Consider the following 12,162-nt stretch of genomic DNA (forward strand, 5'->3'; position numbering starts at 1 on the left):
CGTTCAGAAGTCTACTCCTTTTAGCATCAAGGCTTTGGTTCATTTGCTCCAGTCACAATTATTAAGGTCATTAGCTCCAAAGATGCAGATGGCACAAGTGGCCTTAAATGCATTTGTAAAACCTGGCCTTGACTAGAAACTGCCCCATCCAAAACCACAGAATGTCCAAGAGAAGGTTCTCTCCCAGCCCTCCAATGTGACTGGACTCCATAAGGCCTCATTGCTATGGAAATAGGAGCAGATCAGCTCAGCAAGTTTGGCTCATCTGGTAGCTTTCAGACCTCCAAGACAAGAGGCTGTAGGTTGACAATCAGGTGAGGCGCTTGAGGCAGCAATATCAGAACTGTCCTCCAAACATATCCTTCAACTTCAGGGCCCTAGGGTCTCCAAAGGAAAGAACAGATATGATAGGAGTATCAGAGGTATCTCCTCAGAGCTGCCAAATATTCTTCTACTGAAGGGAAGGTCCTAGTACCTGGAGTAGGTATTAGATACTGGAAAGCACATCAGAGTCCCTCTGTTTCTTGTCTCTTAATAAGGGACTTCAAGGTTCATCAGAATTAGGAAGGTAACAAACCACTAGACTTGATAATAACTATTAGTTTGGGCCAGGGCAGTGAAATGGGGTTATGATATTCTGCCGTTCAGACACAGTCTGTCTCTGTACTTAAAAAAAATGTCAGTTAATTTATGAGCATGGAGCTTTTTTATCCCTCTCCTGATAGCTGACTCATCCTCTCCCCATTTCAGTTCATTGGATCACTTTCTTCTGTGACATTTAGCAGAACAGGGACAAGCAGATGACCCTGGGAATCTACTGGTTACACAAGGAGAAGAGAAACTGCCTTTAATTGTCCTGGAGAGCAGCTGGGATGYCTGAGCTAGACCTCAGCAGCCAGCCTCGTCCTGTGTTGCTCCGGAGAGCTGTAAGACAAACATCAGACACGAGCCAGACATCATTTCTATAGTGCTGGGGGACTAGCTTCAATTACAGAAGATGACCAGCCTTTACAATCTGTAGTGTCTATAGCATTTTGATGTTAGAGAGAGGAACCAAGAACACCAGCTTAGGAAGAGAGGAGACTCCATTCACATTCCTCCAATCAAAGGAGGAATCTCTCATCAAAGGCTCCTGCCAGTTCATTTGAGCTTCACTTTATATTAGTGTTCATGCAGAATCCTGTATCCCTTCTACGGGCTGCCTGTCTCATCAAGCCTTCTCCTTCCACAAATGCCAAAAGGACCCATAGATAGTCACAACAGGGGGAACTTGACTTTGGTGCCTTTTCTCCCTTAATCCTCCTCAACAGTCAGTTTGCAGATCCCAGCTCTTTGACATCTGCAACTGCACACAGCTTCTCCAGCCCCAAGGTTTGGACCAGCAGTTTTGGCCTTTCACACTGAGCTGCCAATTGCTGTGAAGGAACAAGGGGTAATGACAGGTAGCTGCTCACCATAGGAGATGGCTGTAAGCTACAAAGCTAAAAATAACAATAGCTCCTTGGGAGCTGCCAAGAAAGTTTGCTATAGATTAGGAGTATAAACCTGGACACGGCTCGCTTTTGAAGCCATTTCAGCAACACTCTCCAGTTCTCAACACTTTTGGCCTGGTCTGAGTACTCTCTAACTCCATTTCTCCACTCTTCCCACACACCATGCAGGATTACAGGGTGAACATCTTTTTGCGACAGCAGTGGAATGACCCACGGCTGGCCTACAATGAATACCCAGATGACTCCCTGGACCTGGACCCCTCTATGCTGGACTCCATCTGGAAGCCCGATTTGTTCTTTGCTAATGAGAAAGGGGCCCATTTTCATGAGATCACTACAGACAACAAGCTCCTCAGGATCTCCAGAAATGGCAATGTCCTCTACAGCATCAGGTGAGATGACTGAAGGGGGACCYAAAGATGTGGGGCAGGGCAGAGCTAAACACTCACTGCTCAAGCCTAAAGTGAGAAACTGGAAACACCGAGTTTACCTTTGGATAAAAGGAATTAAGAATTTTCTATAAGGGAGGGCATCCGATTCAGAGTCATATAAATGTGGTGGGGAGGGATCTTTGGAAGTCTTCCACTCGACATCTTGCTCAAAACATGAATATTGCCAAGACTAGATCAGGTTGGCTGCTTTGTCTGGTCAAGTCTTGAAGCCTCCCATGGATGGATACACTGCACACTTCACAGAAGAATTATTGAGAAATGAAACAAATTCTCATTTTCTTGATCAATGTTGCTTCAGATTTTTAAGCTAATTATGCCTTACCAAGGAAAAAGATCCGTAACAGCTCCTCCTCTAGACCACGGCAGACTAATGTGCCATGGTGAGGTTTTCTGAGAGGGCTCACCTTCTCACCAGTATCCAAAAAAGTTTGACATTCGCCTGTGTTGTCTTCTCTCTTCAGGATCACGCTGACTCTGGCCTGCCCCATGGACTTGAAGAACTTTCCCATGGACGTACAGACATGCATCATGCAGTTAGAAAGCTGTGAGTTCTGYGCACGTCTCCCTTTTGCAAAGGAGACAGTATGTTTTCTCTCTTGCCATTTCCCTTCCTGGATGGAAATCCATCCTAGTTCATCCTGCACTGGGCTGTTCCCTTAGAGGAAGGTATGATGCACAGCCAGGAGAGACTTGCTCTGTTGGGTGTGTGCCTGGGGCTGCTTTCACAGCCCTTCACCTCTCATTCTTCTCTGCTAGCATCCCTTCCACCACCTCCCCACTATCATCTGCATTTACATCAGAGGCCAACTGGGGCAATAATGTTTCCTGCTGGAGACAGAAATCTCTTGGAAAGGAGGAGGGTAAATTAAGTTCAGAATCCCACAGAGCAAGAACACCACCTGCAAGCTGCTGCAAGTTGAGTGTCATTAGTGTCCCCTCCTCCTCTCCATGGGTTCTTTGATCTCCTGACCGTCCCAAAAGCACTTGCTTGGGGTTTTCCATTTATTTACCACATATGACATTTCCTAGAGAAGCCAAACCTCAGCAGATCCCATGAGAGGCACCTTGGCTTGTTTCTATTTACACAGGCCTTTTGCTTTGAAGGAGAAAGGTGAAAGTTCTTTTAGTAGCAAATAGGATTTTTTTCTCTCTGTATGAATATTTGCCCTCTTGTACAAGTTGCTTATCCCAAAGGAGTGAAAACCAGTAAATAACCTTGTTGAGAGACAGAGGTCAAATTAAAAAAAAAAAAATAACCAGCTCAATGAACACAATTGAAGAAAAAACAAAAGTGATTTATCACAGACAGCTCTTTGCACACCATCACAGTTCGAGTGCAGGCCATTACCCCAGTTTTTATCACATGTATAAGCAGTTCTGCCTCCACCCCAAATCCTACGTGCTACAGCATTGCCAAGGAAAGCTGGGTTGCCCCTGCCCAAACACAGCTCTCTYCTACACCACCAATCCTTTCCAATCCATATTTAATATGCATCTCACATGCCATTTTTTCCCTTCTATCAACAGTTGGTTACACAATGAATGATCTCATATTTGAGTGGCAAGAAAAAGGAGCTGTGCAAGTTGCTGATGGACTAACATTGCCTCAGTTTATCCTCAAAGAAGAAAAAGACTTAAGATACTGCACAAAGCACTACAACACAGGTCAGTGCTGTTCCCCTTAGCCCCTGGAGCCATCTGAGCAGGAATTCAGGACCATGCATTTGCCAAAGGCCTTTTAGCAAACGTGAGGGCACTCTGGTTATAAAAGCCATCTCCTAGATATCTAGGGACAACATATATACATATTCCTCTGTGTGCAAATATATATATATATATATACACACACACACACATGTATATACATGTTTGAATATAACCATGCACACATATGTGGTCAGTCAGTAAATATATGCATATATAGCCCGTAAAGAGCTACTAGATACAAACATATGGATCCCTCTTTTCCTTAGTAATATCTGCATTTGTTCAAGAGCGTTTTGGTTTGGACCTTCTTTCCCAACATACAGTGTTTGCAGGTGAATTTTAAGTGACAAATGACATTTTGATGAGCTTTCTTTGCCATGTTGATATCCTGCCTACATATTTCAGAACGAGGCTGACAGCTATTTACTGCTTAATTTTTATTCTTTCTAAATGACTCTGGTTCTAGGCCATAAGAGRAAAGTTCCCCGATAACCAGAGAGGAAAACTGGGAGCTTTACTGTTTCTTACCAGTAACTTTCCATGTATTCCCCCACCATTCTCAGGCAAGTTCACCTGCATAGAAGCTCGTTTCCACCTGGAGAGACAGATGGGCTACTACTTRATCCAGATGTATATCCCCAGTCTCCTCATTGTCATTCTGTCCTGGATCTCCTTCTGGATCAACATGGATGCTGCACCTGCTCGTGTTGGCCTGGGCATCACCACAGTGCTCACTATGACCACACAGAGCTCTGGTTCCCGAGCATCGCTGCCCAAGGTACAGAACATGCTTGTCTTCACAAATGGGGCAAATTGTGCGCTGTCTAGAGCCTGCACACATGTAGGGCACCATACACATCCTCCAGGAAACCAGCTCAAAACAAGGTGCATTCTGCTCCCATTGCCCTATTCCAGTTTAAGGGCAAGCAGAACAAATTCCAGCTCCATGCTGCAAAAATTTTAGCAGATCTTCCTTGACTAGCTGTAAAACTTTCTAAGATCCCGCATTCACCCCAAGATCCAGCACAGCTCCCAGCAGGCAGAAGCTGTGCACCTTACAAGCACCTGCAACAGACGTGTGTGCATAAGCACTCTGCGTTCTAGCATTTGCTCCCTTGCTCACTATACTTTAGTAAGAACACTGAACATCCCAGCTACAGAAGAGTTCTGGTGTAGTTAGTTTGAGCTACAGTTTTCCTTCTGTTCAAACCATCACAACTGAATCAACTTAAAACTCTGGAATTATTGCTACTAAAGAGTCCAGGAGCAGTTTTAGTGGCCTGATAACACAATCTGGTTAAATAAGTTAGATTTCAGTATCCAAGAGCAGATGTCAGCCAAATTACAGATTAACCATCTCCTTCCAGAGAATTTAGGAATAACATGAATGTTATTCATTGGCAAGCTAAAAGGCATTTGGGTGCATAATCCCATCCCAGTCTCTCACTCTCACCCCCAGGTGTCCTACGTGAAGGCCATAGACATCTGGATGGCTGTGTGCTTGCTGTTTGTGTTCTCTGCACTTCTAGAGTATGCTGCTGTCAACTTCGTGTCCCGACAGCACAAAGAGCTGCTCAGGTTCAGAAGAAAGAGGAGGCATCATAAGGTAATACACAAGGTATTGTGTAAAGGACGTAACTGGAATCTGTCCTGGCAGGCCAGAACTTCACTGCATGGTCAGCTGGACCAAGCCACTAGCTTCCAGAGATCTCCTTGGCATACATTCAGATAATAAGGGAGTTCATATATCAAAAATACAGGGCTAACTCAATGGGTTTTGAYTTCTTTTCTAACAGTCAATTGATCCGAGGGGTTCCGTGAGACTTTTTTTGTTAGTCTGTCTACAACAAAAGTTTGGTTTATGTTCTTATCATAACAATTTCCATACAAAGAGGTGCTCTGAGTTAACTTTTCATCTTCAGTAGACACAATGAGGGCTGGGTGGGAAGCAAGCAGGGAGGTGTGAGGGTTAACTATCAGCTGGTATCCCCCAACAAGTCAGCTTACATTAGTCTGAAGGTAAGTGACACTAGTTTTGTTTCTGTCATTTCCATGTTTGAAAGCATCTGCTGCTCAGATGAGCTGTGAATTTCCTATTGGAATGAAAGAGCTTTCTTCACAGCCTTAGCCTTGCTCCATGCTCGTTTGCCATGACTGCCACCAACCTGAGCATGCACAACATTACATAGACATACAGCCTCTGCAGCTTCRAATTTACTAGTTCTTAAGCTGAGATATGGACAGCAAAGACCTCACTTCACAGGATGTACTAGAGAGCAACCTAAAGATGACTGTGGTTAACTAACTAGCTAGCTGAATCAGGCAGACATAAATTTTCAACATCAAGTCTGAAACATAATCCTGAAGCAATATCAAAAAGCAGTGATTTTGTTAAGGAAAAACACATCTCAGAGGCATTAGGAGACTACCAGGAATGGAACTTCTCTGCCTAGATATTTGTCTACCCTAGGTTTTAGAAAATCCCCTGCAATTCATCCTATCCAGATCCTATCTGTTGCAGTGCTTCACAATCCTAGTCGTTAAGAGAGTCTTTCCCTGCATCTAACCTGTAGCAGAGTAGGTCACAGCATYTTCCATCATTCCAGGAGGCACCATGATCTTAGGGACAGGGTAYCAGCAGGAGCTCCTTCCCTCTTAAGATCGCTCATTGCCTCTCCTTGCTTCAGCTGTCCCATCTGAAATATAGGGGATAATTGTCCCAGCCCACACAAGGCTAAGGTTGAAGTGCATTGCACACATTTAAGGAAAATAAGTAGCAGCTGGAATGATTAGCAAGCATTAATTTTGTCAGTGCTGGGCAAGACCCTGCCATTTCAAAAATCAGCTGAGGGCATTCTAGTTCAGAAGATGTAGCCTGTTTAATAGAGCCAAAGATAAAACCACCACCTACCAAGTGGTGTTTCACAGCACTTTTAATTCAGATTCAATCATCCTTTCTGAATCTGTGCCATTGTATGAAGATCACTCTGGGCTACTGTTCATAAACTAAGAAAAAGAAAAAATAGCTTAGTGATGAATTTAACATACATTTTCCAGAGATATCCCTTGAACACAAGGCTGTTATGACAATCCCTGCCTAATCTCACAGCAGTTTTAATTGGAGCAAAGTGTAAACAAAAACACTTGCAAATGCAAAATGAACCAGGTTTGCAGACTCATGAGAAAATTAGGAGCTGACTGCAAATACACCAATGGTCTAACACAGCTGCCAGAGAAGGTAATTGCTCCGTCCCAATGTCCTGACATGTCTGGGTGCAGGCATGACAAGCCGGACTGAAAAACGTGAGATGTTGTAGCAATCCATGCTGATAGAGGCAGCTGGGGAGAGGACCAGGCCCACATTTATTTGGGATGTCCAAAGCAAAACCTACCAGCTATTCCTCACAGCCCAGTCCCCAGGACAACATGCCACAGTCTGGCATGAACAGAAATGAATCCGGACACATCTGTTTCTGATTTCCCTCAGAGTCAGAGGCAAGCTGCTAGATCATTCTTGTCATAAAGTCTGTCTTCTCCCTAAAACATAAAAATCAAAGAACTAAATAGCCAGGTTTCAACTGGCCTTTTCTGTTTCTCAGAAAGCTCTTACCTCCTGCCCTCTAGAAGGACAGGAAAGACTAGGCCAGAAGATTTGGCTAAGAAGCACTCTCTGAATCCATTATAATAGTCTTATTTACTGGAACAGATTCAGCTCCTGGATTGGRAAGCGGCAGGAACTCTAGGGCTAGGAAGACACTGCCCCTTTGAGGTATGTGTGACTGCTTGGAGTGGCACCTTCAGCAGAGCCACCTGGAAGCTGTCTGGAACCCCAGCCCAAGCGCAGCCTGGCTACTGACTTGTACTCYTGCGATTCTCCTTTGATATCTCATCATTAATGAAGCACTATTAATTAGCTGCTCTATCACAGATGCATTGCTCATGTAACAAATCAGCCACAGAAAACAGTCAGTAGTCTCTCAGCAAAGAGAAGAGAAAAACAGTTCAGTGAATTAGAGAATCAAATGGCTCAAACTAAACCATTTGCATCTCAGTACATGCACGTCTGCGCATGCAGGGAACAGCTGGGGCAACCCTTACATGAATACATAATATGTATRGCATTATTAAGGGAAGGGCGATAAGCTTTTACCATGTCAGAGCGTCAGGCCTTTGCAGCCGGCACACGCCTATGAGCTGCATGAAAGACTCCAGTTAAGGACCAGGCTTTGGGTCAGGAGTGAGAGAGGCCTTTGCAGAACTGTCCCATCGCTGCCGGTCGCCAGGGCCCCGCAGGCCGAGCCCTTGCACGCGGGGCCGGGTCCCAGGCCTGTCCCGAGCCACCTGCCGGCGAGCGCAGCAAGCCCGGGGCTGCCCCAGCCACGGACGCTGCCCAGAGGCCTCCGCGAGCCCCGGCACTTCCTTATGGCTCCTTGGGCTCGCTCCTGCGCGCCCGCATGCTCTCCTGCTGCTTCCCGCCCCGGGCATCCATCCCACGCAGCTGCCTGCTCCATACAGGGGCCATCCGGGAAAGACACTCTGCAAAGAAGGTCAAAGGGGGCCACAGGGCAGGCTGGGCACRCAGGGAGGTGCTGTTAGATCAGCACCAGGGAAGAGCAGATCAGTCCCACCATGGTTAATTAACGCCACTGATCTAACAATTAGCCTGAGCACTCTGTAGCCAAGAGACAGTTTTCTAATCCCCACCCTGCAACTGACTGGTTGTATTATCTCAGCCAGACCTTTRTCCTGTGATTACATCCCCATGTTCAATAAAACAGCTAAATTACTCCAAGAAGCCCACAGGTCCTCTACCAAAATAGAGCAATATCGCTTGCCTTTAGAGAGGCAAATGAAGGATTCCTCCTGTTGGTAACTGTGATCAGCACATCTGCCTGCGTGGTCCCGTGGGCACCAAGGGCCAGCTCTGTTCCCCACTTGGGCAGCAGTGCCCAGGGCGCTTTCTGCTCGCTGCCTGCAGAGGTCTTTCACTGGAGCTGTCTCTGTGCCTGCACATCCATGTAACTCTGTAGGAAGGCTCCTGCTGCAGCTCCAACTACCTGAGTTACATGGAGCCCCCTCCTTCTGGGCAAGCTCAATAACACACAGGCAAAGCAAAGAAGGTGACCGCARGAGCCGGGCGGGAGGGAGAGGCAGAAGCAAAACAGGGGATGCTTTTGGAAATAAAAGAAATGCAGTACCATAAACCATTATAAACCATTCGAGTATGTCAAAGCCCAACAGGGTGGAAGTCAGTGCTGTTCTCCGTGGGTGCCAGGATCCCCTGCTTTGCATCTGTTCATCACACAGCTAGCACCCCTCTATAAGGCTGATCTCCTGAGCGCAGAGGGTTTGTCTGACAGAGCGAAGCCCGGGGCAGGAGCCAGGGATCCCCTCCCCGGGGAGCAGGAAGCTGGCAGCGGAGAGCCTTATAGCAAGGGTGCGTTGCCTATATCTCATTTTAAGTAGAGTCCCATGCTGAATCTGTTTCAGGAGGACGAAGCCGGCGAGGGCAGATTCAACTTCACCGCCTACGGCATGGGGCCGGCCTGCCTCCAGGCCAAGGACGGCATCTCCATCAAGGGCGCCAACAACAACAACACGGCCAACCCCGTCCCRCCGCCGTCGCGCTCCCCGGAGGAGATGAGGAAGCTCTTCATCCAGCGAGCCAAGAAGATCGAYAAGATCTCGCGCATCGGCTTCCCCATGGCCTTCCTCATCTTCAACATCTTCTACTGGATCATCTACAAGATCGTGCGCAGAGAGGATGTGCACAACCAGTGAGGGGAGTAAGTGGGAGGGACAGAGCAATCCTTTATATATGTGCAATAGCAATGCAGCAATGCATGAATTTAAGAATGTGGCAATATCTACTAAAAAARGGGGGGGATGGGAGGGACTTTTAATCATATGAACTGAGGATAACTGGAACAGGGAGAAGAGCAGCTCTTGATCTGGGGGATTGCAGGGTGGGAGTTAGTTTTACAGCATAGGAAGGTTTGGATTGCGCCAGCTGCCAATCCAAGCAGTGTAATATATTAATATATATTCATGCTTAATTATAATGCAAAGAGAAAAACACTCAAAAAGACAAAAAAACTTTTTTAGCCTATTAACAGCTTAGATTCTAAAGTCACTGGAATGATTCATAATTCCATGTGCAGAAACAACTGCAATCAGAAACAACTGCAATTATGCTTTATCTGACTTTTGCTATAGAAAGGCCATACCAGTCAAGCACGTGGAGGGGAAAAAAAAAACCCTAACAAAAAAAATGCAAGAAAAATCATTCTATGCTTCTCTAGACTTTGCACTTTAAAAACTGGATAGATGGGGAAATTTAAGAAAGAGGCTGTAGGTTGTTGTTTATTTTAAACATTTACTTTTTTTAGCGTCAGTTTTGCTGATCAAGCACTTTGTGACTTTTGGATAGAGGAACACAAACGCGTTCTCTCTCTCAGCCCCATCAGAGAGCATCCAATGAGAAACCCAAAAAGGACACAAGGGCCTCGATGGGAAATCGCAGGTACCTCCTGTCCTTGCAAATGACCCTGTATAGGGTTAGAGAAGACAGAACTACTGTTCACAGCACTAGAAACGCTGAAGGATTTTTAAGACAGCCCTCTTTTTCCAACCTCTTCTGCCATGTTTGTTTACAATGTGGGGATGGGAGTACAGGATGAGTTTAGTTAAAGTATAGAGTATATTTAAAAAACAGAGAATTGGGGCATCCTTGTGCCTCGCTACGACAGGAACGGGCAAGCGGCAATATTGTCAGCTGGGGCGGGGGAAGGCGGCCAGTGCACAGAGAGCGCGGCTGTTATTTTCAGACATTTCATAGCAGTTATATTAGTAGCAAAGCTGGGCCAACGGACCCAAAACTCTATTTTTGTAACTATTTTGGTGCTGCATTTAGCTTTAACATGTATGGGGAGATGAAGGGGGCCGCTTCGCCCTGTGGCAGGGGAGGCTGGCACCACTTCCGAGGGTGGGAGGGATGGGAGAGGGGACACGTGGAGGAGCGGGCGAGGGGCTGTCCCTCGAGGAGCTCGGCAGCCTCAGGACAGGCCTGGACAGGTCAGGGGCTCTCCATGTTGGACCTTGCACGCAAGCTGGGCTGTAGCACCAGCCTTAGTTCAGTCTCGTTCATTTGCACTTTAGCGAGCAGAGGGGAAGCAAAGGGAAGAGAAGGGACAGTCAGTCTGCACAGACGCACTTGGGACTGGGTCTGGAACAGGCACTAAGTGACGCTTCCATTCAGTTTCCTGCGCTCATCCCYATCCTGTGCTCAGGACCAGGCAGCCGCTGAGTTGAAAGGCAGAGCTGAGGCTTTCCCAAGGATTAGCCAGGCTCCCAATTTCAGGAGCTGCAGGCCCTAYTGCAGCCGGAGGCAGCTCAGAGCAGAGTCTCACACCCTACAWGAGCAGGGCAGGTCACGCCTGGCTCTGGTCACCTGCACCTAAACCYGTGACAGGAGGTGGGAATCTGCTCTCAGCACAGCCAGGGGCAGCTGCTGCAGAGGCAGGCGGAGCGCAGGGACGGGCCAGCTCAACAGCAGCAAGGGGAGGAGAAAATGCACGGCCTCCCACCCCAGCTCCTGGACARAGGGACACTGAGGCTGCCAGCTCAGCACCTTTCACCAGCACTAAATACACTTTATTAAAAAAATAAGAAAAAGGGAAAAAATAGAGGRAAAAAAGTGTTATTCACTGCACAGACTAGGGCAAGGGGCAGTATTTCCTAAYGCTTTGGCAAAGGCTCGCTAGTTTTCGGCCTTCTCCAGGCCCAGCACCTCAGAGGCAGAAAATTCAGCAGCGCTTCAKGCAGCGTCTCAGTGTGCCCGGGCTCGCTGGGGCAGCTAGGGGCTGCTCGGCTGCGCTGGGCACAGCCGGCCGCAGGGCTACCTGTCTTCTTGCGGGGAGTTTGTCCCTGYGAATTCTTCGACTCCATCCTGCTGTCTAACTGGAGCTGCTCTAAGAAGTTAGTGGTAAATCCCTAAATCCCAGGCCCTGTCCTCCCACCTAAGCAAGTTTTGATCCTACATCGAAGCATCCCAAGAGCAAGACCAGAGCAAGGAAGGACATCCTGCCTCACTTCTTTCTGCTGTAGCTTAGAAAAGCGCCTTAAGACCAAAGCGGAATCTCGTGCTAGCCTCAGATCTACTACGTGGACATGTAGATATAATAATAGTTATCACTTCATATAAGTTCTAGGGACACTTTTTGGTAGTGGAGAAGGCCAAAGAAAGGYGAATTAGGGAATATAATCAGAAAGATCCTTGCATTTCTTGCTTGTATTTAAGCACTTGAGAGTTTATGGACTGAAATAAAAGTTACCTCCTTACCGGCCTCCAAGTCCAGCTCTGCCTTTGCATCCAGTTCAAGCTCTGCCAGCCAGTGCATAGATTTGTCACTCACTGTAAATGCTTTCATTTCCTCTCCCTTCGGCCTCGGGTTTCTGTTCAGAGCTTCCTTGAGCCCAGGGSCTGGCACACGCTCACGCTGCTCAGCACT

At 47.0% G+C, this 12,162-nt stretch overlaps 1 protein-coding gene across 2 annotated transcripts in view; it reads left to right on the top strand.

Moving 5' to 3' along the window:
• Positions 1-10,151, top strand: part of GLRA1 (glycine receptor alpha 1) — a 36,294-nt gene extending 26,143 nt beyond the window's left edge. The window contains exons 4-9 of one of the 2 annotated variants that reach the window (XM_026047656.1): positions 1,662-1,885; positions 2,407-2,489; positions 3,473-3,610; positions 4,216-4,430; positions 5,112-5,258; positions 9,119-10,151. In XM_026047656.1, coding sequence (XP_025903441.1) covers positions 1,662-1,885; positions 2,407-2,489; positions 3,473-3,610; positions 4,216-4,430; positions 5,112-5,258; positions 9,119-9,433 — 1,122 coding nt within the window. In that variant the 3' untranslated portion in view covers positions 9,434-10,151. The remainder of the gene's footprint in view (positions 1-1,661; positions 1,886-2,406; positions 2,490-3,472; positions 3,611-4,215; positions 4,431-5,111; positions 5,259-9,118) is intronic. The other variant, XM_026047657.1, reaches the window with a different exon arrangement.
• The last annotated feature ends 2,011 nt before the right edge of the window (positions 10,152-12,162 follow it).

Source organism: Nothoprocta perdicaria, unplaced genomic scaffold (genome assembly GCF_003342845.1).
Source record: "Nothoprocta perdicaria isolate Ctin4 unplaced genomic scaffold, notPer1 scaffold_5, whole genome shotgun sequence".
In the NCBI taxonomy this organism is placed as follows: domain Eukaryota; kingdom Metazoa; phylum Chordata; class Aves; order Tinamiformes; family Tinamidae; genus Nothoprocta; species Nothoprocta perdicaria.